A 23,071-nucleotide genomic window follows, 5' to 3' on the forward strand; every position below is an offset into this window, starting at 1 on the left:
CGGTGACATCACGTGTAACTTCGGCATTTGACAGCTATCCAGAAGGCTGCTGCAAGGATCACTTTCCTATCCCACTGCTCTGACCATGTCGCCCTTTTTCCAGTGCTTCGCTGATTTCCCCCTTCTCTAACACAAGAAAAGCTGCTTGTCTTCACTTTCAAAGTCCTTTGCAGCCTGTTGCCTCCTTCCTTCCCATCTCTCATTTGGTACCAAGAGGTCAGCTCCCAACCCAGTCAGCATTTTCTCACGCTGCCCTTTGCTCCTTGAAGCAGCTCATGTAAACTTCTGCAGAACCACCTCACTATGCTCCCTCAAATCCCCCCTTAAAAGCTCTCCCTTGCTGGGATGCCCAGGAAAAGGCTTGATAATGGCTAGGCTGCGGGTGTGCTGACATCACTGCCGAACATGCCGTCTCACTGAGTTCTTGTGCCTGTTCCCAGCTGTTGTTTCTTGTCTTGAATTTAGGCTGGAAGCTCGCTGGGGCCAGGAAAAGTAGTACAAACGACGGTGATGATGATGATGATGAGGTTAAAGGTAGCATCTCCCAAAGAAACATGAGAACAGACTTAACTAATTAGTGCAACCCACTGTCAGGGACCAGTGGACTATCCAGCAGCTGGCCTACCATATAAAACAGCAGCCCTTTGTAGCCAGAAGTTATTCTCTGCTTATTCTGCAGCGACATCTCAAACAGTATCATGGCAAGAGGCTGGGATATATAGATTCAACCCCTGGGTGCAATATCTTACCTTAGAATCACTTTGAACTGGTTAAATATCTCTTGGATTTGCCTGATGTTCATTATCTAGGGAAGAGAAGTGTACAGTGAAGATATAACAGTAGGCACCTCTGTGAGCTGTGGTCAGAAACATGTTGTGCTGAGCAGCAGATTGAAATACTAGAGAATCCCAAGGCTCTGCTCTCCAGCTATAGGGTACTGTGGCAAAGTGGGGCTTCCCAACTAGCCCCAGTGCTAGTTTCCCCACTTGCCTTTGGGCACGCCACCCACCTGACTCGCCTGCCATGCCTTGCTCTTAATTAATTACAATGTTAATTAAGGTGAGAGGCTGCCCATTCTTGCCCTGATGCCATGGAGCGCTATCTGCAGCTCCAATCCTCCCCTACACTGCAGCCCAAGGCTCACAGATGGCATCCAGATGACACAGTGCTCCTGGCCTACAGCCGGCCCAAGCTTAGGCCTCGTCGTCAGGCCTCAGACACACTCACATTTATACCGCCCTCCTCTCACACTCCACCCTCTCTCACAGGGTCTCTTTCATACATCGACAACTTATTCTGCCTTATTCATTATCCCTCTTGGAGCAGGCCTCTTAGGCCATAGCCTTTATCTAGTTCATAACTTGGGTGGCAGACGTACCATCTTTTGGGCCTCTCCTGTGACCCTCACCAGGGTAGAGCCAATTACCTGATCGGGTCTAAGCTTTCTCTGGCCCCTTCCGGGGGCAACTCTACATATATAAACATACTTGGCTCGTGGCCCTCTGGTTTCCCCCCCTTCACTGGGGCTCCTCGTCTCTGCCCCCTCACTGGGGCTCTACATCTCCCACTGCCCCCTTTGCTGGGGCTCCATATCTCCACCCCCTCACTGGGGTCCTCATTTCTGCCCCCCTCACTGGTGCTCCACACTACCCCCTCATGGGGCTGCTCATTTCCATCCCCCCCTCACTTGGGGCTCCACACCGCCCCCTCACTTGGGGCCACGGAGCTTCCCTCCCTGGTGGGCTCCGGTGGCTGTAGCCATGCCTGGCCCCAACTACCTTTCCTCGGGGTCCTATACCCCACAGGGCTCAGGTGGTCATGGCCGTGCCTGGCCCCCCCCCCTACTTCTGATGTTACCAGACCCACCCAAAGGTGAGGGATAGGGTTAAGGAACCCCTAACCACCTTTCACCGGGGTGATAACTGGCTGGGTATTTCCTGGGGGCTTCCGCAACACTGAGAGCCCCACCAGGCCACCCACTCCCGGCAGGGTACAGTTTCAGGTCATGCCCAGGACCAGGAGCCTCCAGACCATCCCCTGCAGCTCCTGCCCTTACCTCCAGGATGCTGCATACAGCCTTGCAACCAGGCGATGTTACTGCCTGGCCTGCAAGCAGCGAACTGCCCTGTTTATAAGGGCGGCCAGAGATCTAAAATGCCCACCGCAATCAAGCACCTGCTGGCTGCTTGGCTCTGGTTTTAAAGTGGCTGGCACCAACAGTGCCTTGCCACACACCTTACCCCTTAAAATAATACCTGGGGGAGGTTTCCCCTGCTGCTCCTCCAAAGCAGGCTACCCTCAGAGCCTGTGAGAGCCCTCAAGTGGCGAGCACCCCCAAAGGTGCTCCACCACACACCTCCCCTTTAGAATGACATTCGGGGGGCTTTGCTTGGCTGCCTTCCCTGCTGGCATTGTCCCAGCCTACTGCAGCCCCTGCCACAGGTACAAGACACTCAAGAGAGCTACCTGTATCCTGCCTGGGGAAAACTGGGCCCCTGTAGCTGAGGTCATGATTCACTGCTCAACTCTTTTGATGTGGGATTGAGAAACATCTCTGCTAGGCTGGCAAAGGCTGCAGCTGTGCAAATACCCCATGCAGCCATGGGGTTAAGGAATTATTAGCTGGTTCTAACAAACCTGTGATACAAAGCAGTTTACAAAATATTCATGAGGCAGAGTTTAACTGCGATGGCTCTGCCACTCCCTTTCCATTCACACAAGGTGGAGTCTAGCTGTCTACCTATATGATCACCTTGTAGTCTTTAATTCTTTTCTCTGTGCAGTCCCCCTCTGCCCCTTCTAAAGGAAGTGGGGCAGACTAAGTGACAGGGAGTCTGGGGCACAGCAGGGACCTGCACCCAGGCACCTCACACCATAGGATACGGCTCTAGACAAAGAACCATCCTTCTTCTCTTAGGAGTCCTGATGGGATTTCTCCCCTCTCTCACTGAGGCCATCCATCCTTCTAAAAACCTCCAGAGCCCACCTAAGACATCTCTTCCCATTAGAAATTCCTCATTTCTTCTCTGCTCCTACTCATCGGGCTGCTCCTGACCCAAACCCACTCCCTGGATTTTACAGAAGCCATCTCTCCTCACAGAATGTCCTTATTTTGTCCCACCCCTGCCAGTTGGAGGGAGGGTTTCTGGGGTAAAGGGCCTCTGAGAGTGAGAAAACAGAAAAAGAGCAGATAGATGTGGGTGGAGGTGTCTTAACAGATCTGCTCTCCCAAAGAACCCGGGCTGCTGTCTGAGGGGTACCGTATGAGGTGTCAGCCATACGCTGAGAGGGCAGGGTTTTAACACGACTGTGACGTTCTGAGATTTAAGGAAGCTCAGAGCAGAACTTCTCACTGGGTCTGGGGCCTGAGCAGCAGCCTCCCTCAGCTTGCTTCAAAGTCGAGGTGGGATGAGAGGATAAGGAGGGTATTCAGATCCTCCTTTAAAGAACAGGGAAGCGTATAAAGAAAAAAAAATAAGTGCCCCCTTTAATTTTCAAATCAGCTCCTCCATCAAGTGGCTTCATTCCTTCCAAAGGTGGCTGGAAGCCAGGCAAAAGTAACCAGCTGAACAAGTTGTATGAGCCCGTGTCTGCTACTCACATCAATCTCATCTATGGCTCCTTCCAGGTACCTGCGGACTTGAGAGTTAATCTCTGCTATCTGGGTTTCGTTCAGAGGGTCATAATTCACTGGCGAGCGGTTTACCTAGGAAGAAAAAGAACAATTCACCTGAAGCAACTGATAAAAAGCCGGGCAAATCCCACCCTAGTGATTGTTTCATCTCACTCTGCTCTGGGGGAGCCTTAGGATTAATTCTTGTCTTTGGCTTCTCCTCCTCAGTGCCGGAAGGGTATCAGATTCTGGCGCTTTCTGAAAGTGGAACACTCCCTACCTCCCCCTCTGGATCAATTAAGGGTGCCACTGATGAATCTGAAGGGCAAAGCCATCTGTTTATAGCTGGGTATTGATGGCCAGGACCCTGTGGAATGGGAAAGTAACAGGGAGTGATCCTCAAAACTCTGTCAAAACTCAAAGGTCTCATCTGGGGGCAGAGAGGGCATCGAAAAACGTGGCCAGTAACAATATACCTGATCCTATTGCTAAATTAAGGTCAAGATAAAGCAGATGCTAAAATCCCCACTAAGATAGCTTAATGGCTGCCGCCTGTTCCTTACCAGGCTGTCATGCATGGCCAGCTCTTGTTTCAGAAGAGTAATCTCCTTCTGCAGATTCTTCACAATCCGCTAGCAGGAAAACAAAAAGATGGCAAGTAACCAAGTGCTCTTGGAGAAAGAACTGGCCAAAACCACATTTCCAAGACCTGCTAGATACTGCTAGAGCTAGGTGCCACCTCCCAGAGAGTCTACGGCTGGGCCTGCATCACTGACATGGCACATGAGTGATTTGGAAATCACTTTGCCTCTGATGGTATGCTAGCTGGACAACCTCCTTAGCTGAGCCCCAGAACCCCTACCTGCAGAGTCACTTTAAGCCACCAACAGGAGGGCCATTGATTGTTTTCTGGTTGGGAGAGCCCTCCGGTGTCTCTCTGGATTATGCAGCATTGTTTTGCAAGCAGAAGAACATAGAAGAAATCCTGAATGTTTCTTTCACTGAAGTCAGAGGAGGTTCTGCCACCGATGTTAACAGGAGAAGCAGGCACACCAGGAATGTGAGAGCTGCATCTCCCTAATATAGGAGCATTAACTACTTAGAGGGAAGTTTCAGGTGTCCAACTCCCTTTGGACGCATCTACATGTGCACTTTAATGCGCATTAACCTATTTTAATACACATCACAGCATCACAAAAAACTGCGGGCATTTATACACAAAGTTCCTGCCACCATTTTTCATTGAAGGGACACTGATACATGTGATGCTCCAGGCACTTTCAATTAGCATGGCTCTCAAAACTGCGCTTATTTTAGCACCCCCGCTCCCCCATGCCTTCCAGAGCACACGTATAAATGCCTGGAGGTGCTAGACTTAATGCACATTACCTAAAGCTTATTTATGAACATGGAGACGTGCCTTTGGGTTTCATACCGAACTGCCCTATATAACTTTGAAAAAGCTCCTGCTGAGTATCCAGCTACAATAACGTTATTCAGTCTCTGAGCTGTTCTTTTCCAAACTGCCCATCCCTATCCTTCATAGCCTCTTCTGAAACCTCTTGCAGGTCACTACCCTGCCTGTGCACACTTTGAAGGTAGATAGGCGAGACTGGAAAATAATACAGCAAGGCTTAGGTGCATTGTGGATCAGCATATACCAAACTGATTTGTGGGCCACCAGCAGTTCCTAGAGCACTTGCTAGCAGCCTGATGAAAAACTATTTTATTAAAAAGTCACAAAAAAAAGGGCTGGAGGGGCTCAAAGAATCACTGAGTCCAGCTCCCTGCTCAAGACAGGATTGTTCTTGCCTAAACCAGCCCAGACAAATGTTTGTCTAATCAGCACTTAAAAGCTTCCCGTGCCTGAAATTCCACAGACCCTCCAGATAACCTGCTCCAAAGCTTAACCTCTCTCGCAGTTGGAACATTCTTCCTTAGAGCTAAAATAAATCTTCCCTGCTGCAATGTAAGCCCACTACCTCTTGTTCTGTCTCCATGGTGCTAACTTGCTTCCCTGTTTCCATCTGCTAAAGTCTAATAAGTGAACCAAAATACACTGGTTATTTCTCTAACGTTACTTTTCCATGTAAACAATTCCTGTAGAGATACTGGGTGACCACCAACAGCAGAGCAGGTGGCCTGCAAGGACACAGATAGAACAGGAGCTGTTCTAGTGAGTCCATCAGACATTCCCCCTAATAAGATGTGATCCCGTCACTGGAAATGTTAGGGGACTGCCTTCTTAAATCTTCACGGACTTTCCTTCCATATCCCCCCCCAACATTTACCCACCTGTGGATCATGCTTCTCATTGACGGTTGGCTCCGTTGTGATCCATTTCATTCTGGCAGCGAAACGGAGAGAGGACAGCTGAAAAACGTTATAGTAGACTTAGTAACCAGGAAGCAGACTGGGTCACCATGCCAGACTCACAAACCTTTGTTGTTTTAGTCCCATCAGTTCCCAGCTGACAGCAGTGTAAAAGCAATCATCATAAGCTGTCATCCTAAATTGTCCCCATTCCAGGAATATGTTTTCTAGTGGTGAGTCATTTCTACATGGTTATTCATCTTCCGATGCTTACTTTAAATAGTGAATGCTTGAGGCAGGGACTATCACTTTTTGTTATATGTGTGTAGACTACTTAGCACAGTGGATCTGGGCCTTTGAAGATGCTCTTTTCGTTCTAAGACTGGCCAGAAGCCTGTTCCGCATCCAACTGAACTCAAGAGCTGGCAATGTTCAACCTCGCTCTCATGACCTCCAGTCTTGATTACCTCTAGAAATAAAGCCCAGCACTCTGACAATACTACAATGGGTACAAAGTGCAGCAGCTATATGCTTGGCAAGGTCATTCACTTCTAGGCACTATCGCAATGCAAACTGTAAATGTCAACAATGGTACTCGATAGAAGAGAAGGCTGTTTGTCTAGTAATTCTGTTTTAAAAAAAAAGTTTGATAGTTTAACTCCTTCCCCAGTGACCTGAAGGATTAGCTCCTTCAGTGCTTTACAGAAAATGTTATTTAGTCCAATGTGAAATGACCTAAGCAGCGAGGCTACCATCAACTGCCTATGGAGAATTGCTCTACAGCAGAGGTGTAATTGGTCAGTACGGCACCCTGGATGGTGGCGGCACAATGCAGCAGCAGTGGCCAGAGGTTCACTGATGGGGGTGGGAGATGTTACCTCCTTTTTTGCCACCAACATGTGTGTTGAACAGTCATTTAAACCAGTTTCTGGTGGCAAAAAAGTGACTTCTCCCCCCAGTGGCAGTGAAACAGCATTGCCCCTACACTACACACCGCTGCCTCTCCTCTACCCTCCCTGTTGCCAGAGCCAGAGCCACGGCAAGGAAGGTGCAGGGGGAGGAGGAGAGGGAGATGGGAGGATGAGGTGTCCCACTAGCTCCAGACCAGTGCTCCCCCTTAGGCAGTGCCTGGGGCTCATGACCTATTCGCCCATTCATTATTCCTGCTCCACAGCTTACCGATGAGGAGTTAGGCACACAACTACTCATGGAGTCACAACTGAGAGCCAAGTCAGGCCTGTTGTGTAACGGTACAGCTGTGCTGGCTTCGCTGTGGACTGTATTCCAAACACATTGTTAGAACCACACTGTAAGGAACACATTAAAGGCCTTGGCATAAGCGCCTCCAACCTGTATTTATCCTCCATTGTATACAGAAAGAAACCGCATGTTGTTGCTCTAAATGTGTTACTAAAAATAACAGAAATTGTGGGTTAATCTTGGCTAAAGACAGGTTCCAATTTTTGATGAGTTCTAAACAGGAAAACACTGACTAAGTGCTTGACCACAGTAACACCAACAAAGTCACTGAAACCCTTTACTGTAAGGAAGGCCACTCAGTGTTGAGAGTCGAAACCTAACTGATCTCCTTTGAAGACTATCACAGCTAAGCAGCTGCTAAACAATGAACGTGGAGGCAAGACCTGAGACCCTTATCACATTTGGGCCCTTTCCTTTCTTGTGTCCTTGTGATAAGGTATTTAGCAGAATTTGCAGATTCGTTTAAATCTGACATGGCTGTGCCCTGAGCAACTTCTGCTACGGCCTCAAACTCTTGCTGCTTGCCCCAGTGTGCACACCATTGGAGCAGAGGAGCAGGGCATCTAGATGAAACTCCTTACCATAAATTTTTCATTTAGCTGGGGAGGTCTTCACGACCAAAGCCTTCATTAACATATACCCAATCAATGTGTAGATAGATACACGTCATTAATGACTGTATGTCTGTGATTGTGAACCTGGGAGGATTGCAGAGTTCAGGACGTGAGGAATTAACGACTGGAAGAAATAAGGAATCCAGCAGGAACTCAGAGGGCCTGGGGTATGGCCTACGTTCCCCCATTGCCTCCCAGGTATGACTGTGTGTGTGCCTGATCTGAATGCTAGTTAAACTTCTGTTCAGTTTTCTGATAAAAAAGAGGCCCTTTAGAAGAGGCAGGCATTACTCTCTCTTTACTCCAGAACCCCACCTGACAAAGTAAGCCTCTTTGTTCTGATTTGGGGACAGAGGGTTTCCATCAGATAAAACAACAATGACTAGAGCTATGCCTCCTTTATCCCAGCAATATCTGGCCACAAGCATTCCTCTAGTTGAGACACTCATGTTCCCTCTTGGCGGATCAGCATCCTCAGGGGATGAGTTAGATTGTACAAAGAGGCTGCAGCAAACAGATGAATTTAGCCCTATGGTGTTTCCAACATGCAGCAACTGTAAGGTGTGGGAGCAAGTCATTTTGATGAACTAAACCTGATACTTTTCTTGGCCCTATGAAAATTAACATGGTTATGGCCAGCATGGGTTTCAACTGAAATCTGGACAGGACCTAAACATCTCGAAAGTGGGCCTTGGCATCGTTTCAGAAGAAAACCCTCTCAACTTACAGTTTCTTCTAGCTGCGCAGCTTCACCATAGATATTTGCCACCAGGACAGTATTGCAGTTTCCTCCTGAAAACAAGCAAGGAGGAGGAATATGATGTGCTCTGTATTGGTTTCCTTCCTGGAAAGTTTTATATTTTACAGTGATTCAAGAAAGAAAAAGAGAACTAGGGTTTAGTTTGATATTTTTCCCCTCAGTCACCAGTAGTCCCCACATAAAGTAACATACATCAACACGATAGTATGGAATGAGTTAAGAATACAGGCAACATACGTTTGCTTCCTTATGAGTTTATACTCAGTACATGGCAATGCAAACTGTAAGTGCGGAGAGTGGGGTAAAGCTGAAGGGTAGGATTTCACAAACTCTCAGAGCTGGCCTCTTATCCCAGTGAAATCAATAGCGGTTTTGTCACGGAGTTTAACAAGAACTTAATAGGCTAATACTGAGAGCTTTGGAAAGCCCATCCTACATTTTTACGACTTCAGTTATTAAAACAGATGTCTGCGGCCTGTCTTCAGCTGCTTTCTCTATTCAGATTGTCATTCAGTGTTGCTAAGGTGGAAGATTTTCCTGCGCATTCCAGATGTAATAGGGCTTTTGGGTTTGTCCTCTGCTGCCAGATGCTGATCATCATCAACTCCTGCTGGGATTAACAAGAGCCAAGGACATTTATAGGATCAGAATCTGGAAAGGCTAGTGATGTGCTTTTAAAGTGTTTTCAGCTGAGAAAAGTTTAGCGAGGTTTCTACTGGCTTGAGTAGCATGAGGTTTGTACCGTATGCATGCCTGGTGTTTCATTAGGGTATGAAAACAGATGTTATATTTGAATAGTGACTAATGCCGTGTTGTCATAGGTAGGACTATTAGCCTAAAGTTGACTGCATGCTTTTCATCATTGGCCTCTTCTGCCTGTAATAACTGTAACCAAGACATCTTCCAGTTACTCTGGTCAGGGTTGTTCCAATGCCAGGTCCTTACCTAATGAATCCTTAAGCACATGAGTGAGCTTGCTCTGCCGGAAGGGGATATGGTCCCTCTTCTGATCAGCTAGTGCAATGATGGCTTGTTCAAGGAATGACAGAGACTTGTTGATGTAGGTGGCTTCTTTCAGAACCTGCCCCTCAGACTGCAACAAAGACCAAAAAAGCAAACCATTTCCACAGCACATATTTCTGGGTGAACTGCAGAATGCAGGATACATGTCACTGCATCTGGGGCATGATGGAAGAGGGTTAAAGCAGCTCACTATAGTTCTAGGAGTGTGAATTTGAGTCCCAGTCTGGACTCAAGCCAACAGCTGAATCCAGCTGACTTAGCCATTCAGGGTATTCACATGGGGAAGTCAAAGAGGGACAGACATAATGTCAGCCACGTGTAAGTCACTGGCTACAGAAACTGGCCTGTCTTAACCAGTCTAGACAGACCTCCAGACTTCAAAGGACCTCCACTTTATTGAGCGTATCAATCATAATAGAAAATGAGGGCTGGAAGGGACCTCAGGAGGTCCCGTCTAGTCCAACCCCTGCTCCAAGCAGGACCAGCCCCAACTACATCATCCTAGGCCAGGGCTCTGTCTGACTGGGAAGGGTAATGAGATGAAAACTCCAACACAGATTAAGTAACTATGAGATTACAGCTTCTAAAGGGCTGAAAAGTGAATTGGAAAGCAAGAAGTAAGTCTGCTAGAAACACTGGCTTTTCTTGCCCTGAAAAGGGAAACCCTCCATCTGTCACAAGGCCCCTGGGGATTTCTTTGCTGACCCAATATAGATGATCACATGCGAGCTCTGAAAAGGTTTCAGTTGTTGTTCCCTAATGTTCCAAGGTTACTGCCTCAATTCCACGTGATATCATCAGGCACTAAAAAATTTCCACTGGCAGCACAAAGCTGTTGTTCAAAACAGGTTCTTTGGCCAAGTAAAGCTGAATGCTTCCAGCTCCTGCCTGTACTGAGCCATGACCTTGTTGGAAGGAAGCATGCATCAGGAATCAGATGGGAAGAGTATGGAGACCTACACATCTTCAGATTTCATAGAAGACATTACAGCTACTGAAAACATTCAAGTTCTTGCTTTAAGGGGACTGTGAAGATCTGTTATTGTTCTTCCTATTCACTGACAAAGGGGTTGATTCTTGTGTCAATCAGGTTTTGATAACTCTGCAATTAGTCACTCACATGTAAATATAGCAAAGGGATACTAATAGCTACATCAGGGAGAGCAGCCATGTAGAAGCAGCAGTATCACTGCTCTTTTCTTCTGGGACTGGTTTCCCCAGAAACAAGCTACAATAAAATTTACTTTTCACAAGTGAAAATCTAAGGCTCATTCACTCCTGAGAACTCCTGTAGCAGTAAATGGCAAAGGAAATGTGGTTTGGCTGTTTCCATTAACCCTAGTGGGAAAATCTTAAAACTCCACTTTCGTAACTGGACCCACTGCCTAGAAAGAGGGACTGTTTTATGTCAGCTTACCCCAGTCTTTCCCAGCCGTTCTGAACCCGCGAGATCAACCAGGGTAATTTTTGAAGTGATGTATTTGGCATCTGACAATATCCTGGAATGAGACTGGGGATCGGGGGGGAATAATGTATATCTAATACATCACACGACTGAAGTGCATTATATAACATAAAGCTGTAAATACCCTTAGAGAGCTGAGTAAAAAATCTTGGAACACTTACTTCAAGATAGATTGTAAAGATGCAATGGGACCTGGAGGAGTTTTTATTCAGAGTGTGCTCAGCTATTACTCTGTTGGTTTCACCCTGAAAATTAAGTCAGAAAGGGCAGTGGTTTTACGCATAAGACTCAGTAGAATAAATCAAGAGAAAATTATAAATTCACACAGTTAAATAAGCATTGTTTGGATCTTTTACATGCAGAGAGAACAACATCATTACTTGCTTATCTCTGGATAAGCTTTCTATCTGAGGAACAAGTGTTATCTGCCTAATGCTCTGGGGCACTACTAGTATGATTCTCTAGGGTGTTTTACCACCAATGCCTTTTAAAAGAAAGGTCAGAGTTCCCCGATCTCTCCAAGCAGTCTGGCTCTCAAAGGAGCAGTCAGGTAAGTCCTATTCTGAGACAATGGCTCAGTCCAAGTTTCAGTTCCACGATAAGCAAGAAGCAAAGAGTTCCCCAAATTCTAAGTATAACATACAACTACAGTTTTTTTATATGGTAGGAAGGGACCACAAGCAAGTGCTTCAATTAGGGGTAATGTGATTGTTGCTCCACAACAGACTGGTGAAGCAAGAGGGAAGGAGGCACCTGCCATTGGGATCTAAAGAGGGCTGGCCTGTCTGTGCCTCAAAGGGGCCGAATCTTTGAGAGCTAGAGATGCAGACAGCTTCACACTAGGGAAAGGAGACCCAAGAACAGGAACTTAGCCAAGCTGTTGTCTTTGGAAAACCTCCTGTGCCACTTTATAGATATGGAAAGAGAAATGCAGAGAAGAAAGGGCAGGGTTGCCAAATGTCAGCCTCCTGTCCTATGCCCACAATTTGCAGACATGACTAACTGCAGGTGCCATTTACATCACATAGAACAGATGATGATGTGCAAAATTATATCTACAGACTGCATCTGCATTTTCCCTGACTGCCAAGTCCTGTGTTTAATCACAACACCACCTTCTTCCTTTCTAAAAACAGAGACTGGCCATTGTGTTGGTAACCCGACTGGTTTCTAAGGCTGCTCTTTTTCAGACACCTGATGCAGTCTTGGCAGTTAGAAAGCCAAACAAAAATTTTCCGGGGCTTCAATCAGTTACTGGTGTGATGTGCTTCCTAGATCTGGAGCTAACAAATTATACATATTCCTGTTGTCTGAACTAAGGAATGTGTGTGTGACAGTGGTACAGCTGTATATATGCTCCTGGGATTCACCCACCCACATGGTATAAGACAGTCCCCTCGGTATAACTTACCAAGCAGTCTGCATGCTCTAAGTGACCCAATGCAGCTTCAGAGAGTGCCACTGGTATCTTTATTTGCTACGGGAGAGTCCTGACTTGGCTCAGGACAGAGAGTAAGCATGCCTCCAGAAAGGAATGCCAACACAGCCTGGGCAAGGATTTTAGCAGGAAACCAGAGAGACTCCACTGTGGACACTACTGTGACTTCCTGATTATGCTCACTGGGTACTGAAAACAAACCACTTTGTGCACTCCCAGTCCTGGGCCCTTATCAGGTGGAGTAGCCTGTTACACCTCAGACAGCTGTGGGGAAGCTGTTTACGTCGCAGGAGCTGCAGTGGTTGACTTCCATTTCCATTCCACTTCCACTTCCATATTGGCATACCCCTTATTCACGGAGGTCAGCCTTACAGGTGTCTCCCAGGGTGCAATACCAGGGGAATCTTCTGGTGGAACTGGGGCTTTTATGCCACTCCAGCATAAAAGGGATGGAGAGAGTTTACAATTTCACCCTAATAATCAGACATCCCAGCTGCTGCTTGTATCCCTTTGCACCCTCCTGCCCCTTGATCAAATTAATGAAAATAAAAATCTTAAGATAAGAAATAAAAAGAAGGTAATGCGTTTTCTTGCCTGAAACAGGAGACTTAAAGCATCTTCCTCACAGCTAATGTGATGCACAGACAAGCCCTTCACGTGAGCACCCTGTGGGCCGTCCACTATGCTCATCTGAACGTTTCCTGTCGTGTCTCCTGATGCAGTGGACAAAAGATCGAAGAGGGCCTCATTGTAGATTTCCAGGTAGGATATTCGGACAGTGATGGACTGATCGACGTGTTTTTCAATTACCCTGAACACCTATGTGGAAAATCAGATGCTTGTCAACAGCAGTCTGAGTTCACAAACAAGGCTTCCAGCTATCTGTGGCTTTGCAGAATGCGAAAAACTCTCAGCACACGTGGAGCTACCTCTGAGCTGGATTGCGGGAGGTCTTTTAATAGGATTTGCCACGTGATTCTTGAATTGAAAATATCATGCCTTTAAAATGACACCGTGAAAGGTGGGCAGCTAAAATAAAAGTGAAACTGATGTTCTCTGTCCTCTTTAAACAATTCATAAAAGGACACTCCATTTGCTGACTGGATTGCTTTATTCTAATGGCACAAAAACCATTAACACTAGCTTCAAGAAATATAACTCAAATGAAATTATTCAGAAGGGAATTGAAGACAAGAAAAATGAGTTAATAAGCTCAAGCACTTTCCGGCAAGGGCTAGTCCTTCTTTATGACTGGAAAGGACCTTGCACACTGTGGAAACTAGTGAAAGCAAGTACTATTAATCTCTGTACATGGCAACAGGGCATCTCCCAGCTACAATTTGGTCGTGGGAGGCTATGCCAACCCCACATGCTGTTTATCTGTTGTGCATGGGTCAGCAGGCTACTGCAGAGATATGCAAGAAACTTGGCTCAATGCAGTGCTCAACTGGCCACCTTTGAGAAGCTGGTAAATTTGTATATCCCAGCCCTCTTATGTTTATGATGCAATGGGATGATGCATCAGTCCATTGCAATGCATTATTGCCCCGTCTCACTGAGATGTCACCACTGTCAAGGCACAAGGTCACAGCGTTCCCATGCAAACTCACCGTGGAACATCATGCTGTGACGCGGATGCAGTACGGGTCCCAAGAGGTCTTTAGGGATCATTTAGCAGCCCCTAAAACTACGTTTGCACCGTGCATGGCAGTTCTGTTAAAATCAGGGAGCATGGATTGGTGGTGACCCTGATTCTGTAATTGGGGAGTTAACAAACGTTTCAGAACAAGGAAGGCAGGGGATGTTATGCTAGATGTATTAATGTTATCCCTTCTTTTACTCTTTCCTCATTTAAATCTTTGGTACCTGTTGTATAGCTCGGAGTATGATCCCTCGATGCTGGTAGTTTTTACCTGGTCCTGTCATGGTATACGTTTTACCAGCTCCTGTTTGTCCATAGCATATAATTGTGCCTAAAAAAGTTTCAAATAAGGAATAAACTCAGTAGAACTTGTTCATTTCTCAAATGTAACTTCACAGAGATCCCATCCTCAGACAGGGAACTCCACTAATTCTTAAAATACTTAATTATTAGCAAGAAAAATTACCATTATAGCCACCCAGCGCTTCAGACACCAACTCTGTTGCTACTGCTTCATAAACTGAGTCCTGTGATGCATTGTGAAGAACACCATCCAATTTAAAGGACCAATCAGTCTGTTTGTTATTGACAACTTCTTTCTTAATGTCTCTCTTGATGGAGAGATCTATGCTCTATGAAGACAAAGACGAAAAGGATGACCTCTATATAATACCAGGCTGTAAAACAACCTTCAAAGGAAAAAATAATTAAATACAATACACAAAGATAAATGGAAAACAGGACAAAATGTAATGTGGGTTCAGCAAAGAGAGGTTGTGGCAGACTATCCCAATATTCTTCTTTGATGAAATAGCTGATAGTTTAGACTAGAGAAGTATGGTGAACTAATCTCTCAGGACTCAGTATCACAAGGGGAATTACCAGCTTAGCTGGAGAAGATGAGGGTCAATACAAGAATTGTAAGATGGGTAAGAAACTGAATGAAGGGGAGATGAGAACAGGCTATGCTGAAACAAGAACTATCAGGCTAGAAGGGAGGTAACTAGTAGCATTCCTCAGGGCCTGGTCTTGGGACCGATCTTGTGCAATATTTTCATTAACAAATTTGGTCCCTAAAAGCTGAAGTGGGCTAATAAAATTTGCAGGTGACAAAAAGGTGGGAAGCAATGCCAAGACAGAGGAGGATCAGAATGTCATAGGAATGATTGAATGGCTTTGCAGATTGGTGTAAGATAAAGGGGAAAAGATGTACTAGTACAGAGAGCAAGGCCATGTATTTCCACACTAATAACAAAAATCTCTGCTAAAAATAGGAGGATCATGGTTTGGAAATGACAGAGAAGGAAAAAGATGTAAATATATTAGTCAGTCATAGGAGGATGCTAATTTGCAAGCATGATGTGGTCAGGAGAAAGGTAAATGCAATCCTTGGAGGTCTCCAGTGAAGTCACTCCACCAGGAGGAAGGACGTATGTGGCATGAGTTAGATCTCACCCGGAATACCATACACAATTCCGGTTACCCATATTCATGACAGGGGAATTCAAACTGGAACAGGTGCAGAGAAGGACTATTAAAATAACCAGGGAAATGGAGAATCTATCTCACGAGCTGAGACTAAAAGAATGTGGCTCGTTAGCCTAACTAAATGAAGGCTGAGAGGGGACACGATTGCTCTTATGGCAGGGCTCAGCAGCAAGGGAGAAAAGCTTCTTTAAGCAAAAGGACAACATTGACAGAAGTACAAACGAGTACATGAGTACGTATCTGGAGTATAGATTTAGGCTGGAAATCAGAAGAAGGTTTCTAACCTATCAGAGGAGTGACATTCTGGAACAGGCTTCTCATAGAACTGGTAGGAACAAATAAGCAACTTAATTAGCATTAAAATAAATCAATGAAGAGGCGTATATGACTTGTTTGCCTGCAGTGGCAAGGAACTAGACTTGAGAATCAGGAGATTCCTTCTGGTTTCAGGTCCTATATTCCTGAGAACATCGATGTACCATAATAACAGAAACTGGAGGAAACTCATCCTGGGCGTGAATCCATTGATAGTAACACTCCACAGTTGTTCCTCATCTCTACTGGCTCAATGTCAATCAAAATCCAGGCCCTTGATGCTCATGGCATTTATTGTTCCTTTACCTTGTTGTCTGGCCCAAACCTGATTACATCTTGAGGAAAATCAGCTGTTGGCTTGACTCGCACAAAAGCACGGACTTTTCTTCTTACTGCACTCATTGTGTCTAAAAGAGAGGGAGGGAGACGAAAACAAGGTTGACAAGAAACTACTGTATTCCCTAAAAGGCAATTTAGTAATGTTCATTAAGGGAAGACAGCCTGCAGCAAAGCCAATTTTAAAAATAGACTGTTTACAAAGTTTAGGCTGTGGTTTCTAACTATGGTTTAATAAGAGGAACCATAGACAAATGCCTGACCTCAGCAGAGAAATTTCTGAACTATTTTTATTGTCAGAAAAGCAACCATGTGAAAACAGAACATTCTTACTCATCATAACTTCTTCTTGGGCTTTTGAGTATTAGTTATTAACTGAAATAGGTGAGCTTCTGTTCCTGAAAGCCACAGGAGAACGAGATGGATGCTATTTTGTTTAACGCACCGTCGACATGATTCTCAGCTAATGACTCTGTTCTACCCTCTGATACCTATCTGCCATAATACAACTGACAACAGTGAAGCTACTTCAGCATTACACTGTCATAGAGACTTAAGATCACTTGCTTGCACGCAGACTTGAACTGCCAGGCTTTTGGGTTCACTGACTCATTACTCAAGCCCTTCAGCCACAGCAGAGCAGCATTTAACCCTGGATTTGAACCAGACAATAGGATTACCAATGAACTGACAGACAAGAGCCCAGCATGATTTTCAAATATATAGTTTTAACAGGTAGAAAAAAATCGTCTTTTCACTTCTGCAAATATGGCAGATGTTGAGAAAGGATACATATGAAGCCTTCAGCATGTAATTCTTAGAGCACAAAGACACATTAACAGTACAGGAGCAGCACTGTCACCACAAGCTTTTTATAAATATAGTCTACATCAGGCACAGGATGTGCAGAAGAAAGCAGCTCTATTTTTTCTTATTAACTCTATTACTGTACTGCCCAGGCATCCCAGTAAGAATTGCCTTCCCCTTGGGGTAAGCACTGTACAGACACAGAGATAAATGTAAACCTTTCTCCACACTGTTTAGAGAAATGACTCTCTGTGGCCCAACCCCTGACATCCCTCTCGCTAGAGCAGGTGTGGGAAAAGTATGGCCCGTAGGCGGGATCTGGCCCACCAAGAGATTCCATCCGGTCTATGACAGGTCTCTCGGCTCTGCCCATCCCAGGTGTGACGGGCAGCCAGGGTTATGGTGTGTGCAGCTGGTCCCAGTGCCCCCGGGCACACAGCAGGGCTAGGGCAGTGGTTGGACTCCACTTCACGGAAGCCCCAGTGGCAGCAGTTTCTTCTAGCCGAAGCCACTGGTGGACCCAGCCCTGCTACCCAGGCACCCCGGCCTGTCCACCCCACACCTACCACTGGGGGTGCTGAACAGAGTGGGTGGGCAGGGTCTCCATGAATATTGGTCTGGGACCCTCATGGGCAAGGCGCACTCAGGCAGGTGGATGGGATGGGGCCGTGGGTAGCCAAGGAGTGGCATCCAAAAGTGGGACAGGTGAGCAGGGTCAGGATCACAGGGCAGTGACAGCCCGAGGCCCGGGCCCAGGGCAGAGCCACAATCTGCCCGCACGTCCCTGAGATGTGCTTTGGTTCGGTGGGCAGCGGTGTGGCTGGATCGGATCGCAGCTCTGCCCCAGGCACCAGCTCTGCGTTGTCACTGTCTCGCAATCCTGGCACCAGTTCCGGCCCTGCCCACCCATCCCACTTTCAGATGGCACTCCCCACCCACCCACCGCCCCAAAGCGTGCCCTGCCCATGAAGGACACAAGCTTTCATAGACATTAGGGCTGGAAGGGACCTCGGAAGATCATCGAGTCCAGCCCCCCGCCCAAAGGGCAGGACGTCAGCTGGGGTCACAGGATCCCAGCAAGATAAGCATCCAGTTTCATCTTGAAGGTGTTCAATGAAGGCGCTTGAACAACCTCCGGCGGCAGGCTGTTCCAGACCTTGGGGGCTCGGACAGTAAAGAAATTCTTCCTTATGTCCAGCCTGAAACGATCTTGTAGCAGTTTGTGACCATTCGTCCTCGTCATCCCTTGGGGCGCTTTGGTGAACAAACATTCCCCCAGATACTGGTGAACACCCCTGATAAACTTGTAGGTGGCCACCAGATCACCCCTGAGCCTGCACTTTTCCAGGCTAAAGAGCCCCAGGGCTCTCAGCCTGTCATCGTAGGGTCTGCTTCCCTGACCTCTGATCATGCGCGTGGCTCTTCTCTGGACTCTCTCAAGCTTCTCCACATCCTTTTTGAATTGTGGAGCCCAAAACTGGACGCAGTACTCCAGCTGCGGCCTCACTAAGGCCGAGTACAGGGGGAGAATGACGTCCCGGGATTTGCTTGAGAAGCATCTATGGATGCAAGCCAGCGTTTTGGTCGCTTTACTAGCCGCAGCATCGCATTGCAGGCTCATGTTCATCTTGTGGTCAATGATGACCCCCAAGTCTCTTTCTTCCATAGTGCTAACCAACATAGCACTGCCGAGCCTATAAGGATGCTGCGGGTTTTTCTTCCCAAGGTGGAGAACCTTGCATTTATCGGCGTTGAACACCATCAGATTCTCATCCGCCCACTTGCTGAGCCTGTCCAGGTCAGCCTGGATCACCCGCCTGTCTTCTGGTGTGGATGCTTTGCCCCAAAGTTTGGTGTCATCGGCGAACTTGGCCAGTCCGCTTCTGACTCCAGTGTCCACATCATTAATGAAGATGTTGAACAGTATGGGTCCAAGGACAGAGCCCTGGGGGACCCCACTGGTCACAGGACACCATGATGAGTGACTTCCATCAATTACTACCCTCTGGGTCCGACCCCGGAGCCAATTTTCCAGCCAGTGGATCGTGGAGGACCCAAGGCGACAATTGGCCAGTTTCTCCAAGAGACGATCATGGGACACCAGATCGAAGGCTTTTTTGAAGTCAAGATATATGACATCAATCTCATCTCCCTTGTCCAGGTGATAGGTCACCTGGTCGTAGAAGGAAATGAGATTGGTCAAGCAAGACCTACCCGCAACAAACCCGTGCTGGCTATCCCTTAAGATGTTGGCGTCGGCCAGTCCATTAAGGATGGCCTCCTTAATAAACTTTTCTAAGATCTTCCCCAGGATAGAAGTCAGGCTGATGGGCCTATAGTTAGCCGGATCCACTTTCCTCCCTTTCTTGAAGATAGGCACCACGTTGGCCTTCTTCCAGTCTTCGGGCACTACACCAGAGCGCCAAGAGTTTTCAAAGATCCGCGCTAGAGGCTGGGCTATGATGCTCGCCAGCTCCTTGAGTACCCTGGGGTGAAGATTGTCAGGGCCGGCTGACTTGAAGGTATCCAGCTTCTCAAGATGTTCCTTCACAAAGTCAGCATTAATGGAGGGCAGGGGATCACCCTCACCCGGACTTCCCGGCCCTGTAGCGGGCATGGGCATCCCATGGGGCTGATGAAAGACCGACGCAAAGTACCTATTTAATAGGTTGGCTTTTTCCTGGGCGTCAGTTGTCAGTTGCCCCATCTGGTTCAGCAGGGGTCCAACGTTGCCCCTGCTTTTCCTCCGGCTCCCCACATATCTGAAAAAGGACTTTTTATTGTCCTTGATGCTCAAAGCTAGCTGGAGTTCAGTTGCAGCCTTGGCTTTCCTGGTCTGCTCCCTACAGGACCGGACCAGTGCAGAATAATCCTCCTTGGAGGTGACTCCCATCCTCCATCCTTTGTAGGCCTTTCTTTTTAGCCTCAGGAGGTCTGCTAGATCCCTGGAGAGCCAGGGGGGCTGCTGTGCCCTCTTGCTGCCTTTCCTCCGAGATGGAATAGACTTAGTTTGTGCATTGAGGATCGCTCCCTTGAGGAGCAACCACTCTTCTTGAACTCCCCTCTCCCTGCGGTCGCGGTCCCTTAGGGCCTCACTGACAAGCCTCCTGAGCTTGTCAAAGTCGGCTTTCCTGAAGTCAAGGACTTGCGCGTTGCTGACCGACTTGCCAGCTTTTCGGCGGATGGTGAAGGTGATCAGCTCGTGGTCGCTGTCACCCAGCTTCCCATCGATCACTAGGTCACCGACTAGGTCCTCCCCAGTAGCCAGCACCAGGTCGAGCAGCGCTTTGCCTCTCGTTGGCCCATAGACTTCTTGAGTCAGGTAGAGGTCATCCACGCACGAAAGGAAGCTCTGCGACCGCTCAGATTTTGCTGAGCGATCCTCCCACGAGATGTCCGGGTAATTGAAGTCACCCATGACAACCATGGTCCTGGAGCAAGCTGCCTCAGCCAGTTCCTGGGCAAACTCCTGGTCTAGCTCAGGACTTTGGGTGATCTCCAAGGAGCCCCTGGGATCACTGGGTGGTGACAGCATGGGGCTGGGTCCTGAGGCAGAGCCACGTACGAAATTTTGGTGAGCTGTTGCAGGGCCAAGGGACAGGGAGTGCTGGCCTGGCCCGTGGCAGCTCACCAAAACCCCCCCAGTGGCCCTCTGGCCCAAATGTTGGCTCACCCCTGCACTAGAGGCTCTGCACAGGGGCACAGACTGTGCAAAACCCCAACAGCACAGGGATGAATTACTTCTGTTATGTTTGGACATTCCAGTATCAACTTTTCAGGACAGTCATTTGCTTACTGCTCACCTGAGGACAAATAACCTGAGGCAGGGTTACAACAGGGGAAGATATCACCCGTGCCCCAAGCAGAGCAAGCCTCTCCGTTCCTTTCACTACTTTAGCTGCTTCACTATCCCTGTTATTTGCCTTTAAATGAATACTAAGTGCACAGATACAGAGTATGTAGATAGTCTACTATCTCATGATGACTTACCATAAAAATGAAAAAGTACCTTTCACCTGAGGGTCTTAAAGTACTTATGTCTGAACAGCTTAACAAACACCCCTGAGGGCAAAGAGGTATATCCATTTCATACGAGGAAATTTCTTTTTCAATATACTTCTTAGACTGGAAGATTCTCACCATGCCACCAGACTAATGATACTCACCAGCTAACACAGAGAGTGGCTTGTGAGGCCACCTGCAGAAGATGAAACACGCTCATGACTACTGTTTGTATATTAGTATTTAAACACAGATTGAATGCTAGTGAAAGAGTGACAGCCCCGGAGCATGAAGCGCTTTCTTTATCCGAAGAAAAGGGACAGTTCAGAGAGCAGATCTGTAACTTTTCACAGTATCTTGTCAATGGGCTTCTACCTGAACCTGAAGGTTATAAACACATGTGCTCTGTTTCTTCAGCTGCAGCAAGAATCCCGGCAGAAGTAGGGTGACGGGACAGTTCCAAGTGCAAGCTCTAAAAAGAAAGAGAGAGAGAGAAAAGCTTTGGAGCAAGTGCTATTTTCATTATTGTAATAAAGTTCATTATTCATTGTTAGAAGAAAGAGAGTCCTTTCGTGGTTCTTCACCATTGTCACATGAGAGAAAAGTCACGGCTGTAAGAAAGGGGCATTCAGCCTCTATGGCCCACTCAGCCCTTGGCCTTTCTGCTGTCACTGCTGACTGGGATGCCAATTTGCATCGCTGTTTTTATGACGTGGGCACCACAGAACTGAGATCCATCAAGGTCGTTCCATACAAGACACCCAATAGTCTCCCAGGGTTAGGAACAGTGATTCCTTCAGAGAGGTTTTTACTGAGCAGCCTAGAAACGAAAGGCCCCATAGCCCACAGCCTCCAAACCTCCAGCCAACCGTGGATTTTTCAGATGGTATCTGTGGGGGAATCACAGACATTTACACATGAGGATTTTTCCAGCTATTTGAGTTGGTCTAATAAAAGATATCAGATTTACCCAAAGAACCTTGTCTGCCTATGTCCTTAGACCAACACGGCTACAACTTAAACCCCACACAGGCGTTTACTTATTTTTATTGAAGCGTTAAACATAAAATTACATGTATAATAGGCACGTGAGCTGAAACGCCCCTAGCTACTCCAACAACTAAGGCAACAGGAAGAAATGCCTAGATGAGATTATTAGCAAGGTCTCCCTTCACCCTTCACCAACAGCATCTCACCAGCACCCTACAAGAAGCAAGCACTAAACAACCAGCTTCACAATACACAGCCAACAATAAAAGGGGACAAGGAAGCCGTAGCTCTCACCGGAGTGAATGCCATGCTTCTCTGGTGGGGCTAGAGAAATCACAGGTAATAATCATCATGCTACCAGTGGAATACTGGCAAATGTTTGCACTTGCAGCAAATCTTTGCTCTCAAATCTATTTACAAACTACAGGCCTAATCCTGAAATCCTTACTCAGCCCTTGCTGGGGCCTGGAGAGCAACGTGAGTTTTCCTGTAAGTTCTGAGTAAAGACTAAGGATTTTGGTAATTGGAGCTATACAGCCACAGCACCGAAACACAGCTGACTCTTGCGCGGAGGGGAACTCAACATGTCACACAGCAGAGCAGGGAGAAAGGGGGTTCTTGGTTGAGGATCTCGGCTCGACAGCTCAATTTGGACAGGGCACAGGTTGGCACCAAGCTGGCCAAACACAGGGCAGAGTGGAGGAGGGTTGTTACAGCATCTAAGGTGCCCCAATGGTTGCAGCGGCCTCGGGACTGATCTGACCCAACCTGACACACCGGCACAGTTCAGGGCCAGGTAGAGCAGGCAGCAGAGTGGCTTGAGACCTTCCCACAGCAAATGGCTCAGTTTATCTACCTTGGGACAGCGAGCTGGGTCAACTCTGCTGGAAGCCGAACATGAGACAAGCAGGCTGAGAAGAATGGGATTGGACACCCAGACAGGATCATAAAGAAGTCGGGCTGGGAGGGACCTTATGAGGTCTCCTAGCCCAGCCCCTGCTCAAG

The 23,071-nt window shown here is 47.2% G+C and overlaps 1 protein-coding gene across 1 annotated transcript in view; it reads right to left on the reverse strand.

Annotated features, from left to right (window-relative positions):
• Positions 1–23,071, reverse strand: part of KIF9 (kinesin family member 9) — a 53,490-nt gene that overhangs the window by 27,330 nt on the left and 3,089 nt on the right. Inside the window, exons 2-14 of the mRNA XM_014596095.2 lie at positions 21,452–21,548; positions 16,238–16,338; positions 14,595–14,760; positions 14,353–14,459; positions 13,081–13,305; positions 11,210–11,293; positions 11,001–11,093; positions 9,506–9,653; positions 8,528–8,592; positions 5,909–5,986; positions 4,177–4,245; positions 3,602–3,706; positions 750–805 (exon numbers count right to left, since the gene is read on the reverse strand). Of these exons, the coding sequence (XP_014451581.2) occupies positions 750–805; positions 3,602–3,706; positions 4,177–4,245; positions 5,909–5,986; positions 8,528–8,592; positions 9,506–9,653; positions 11,001–11,093; positions 11,210–11,293; positions 13,081–13,305; positions 14,353–14,459; positions 14,595–14,760; positions 16,238–16,333 (1,292 nt within the window). The 5' untranslated portion in view covers positions 16,334–16,338; positions 21,452–21,548. The remainder of the gene's footprint in view (positions 1–749; positions 806–3,601; positions 3,707–4,176; positions 4,246–5,908; positions 5,987–8,527; positions 8,593–9,505; positions 9,654–11,000; positions 11,094–11,209; positions 11,294–13,080; positions 13,306–14,352; positions 14,460–14,594; positions 14,761–16,237; positions 16,339–21,451; positions 21,549–23,071) is intronic.

This window comes from Alligator mississippiensis, chromosome 5 (genome assembly GCF_030867095.1).
Source record: "Alligator mississippiensis isolate rAllMis1 chromosome 5, rAllMis1, whole genome shotgun sequence".
NCBI lineage: Eukaryota > Metazoa > Chordata > Crocodylia > Alligatoridae > Alligator > Alligator mississippiensis.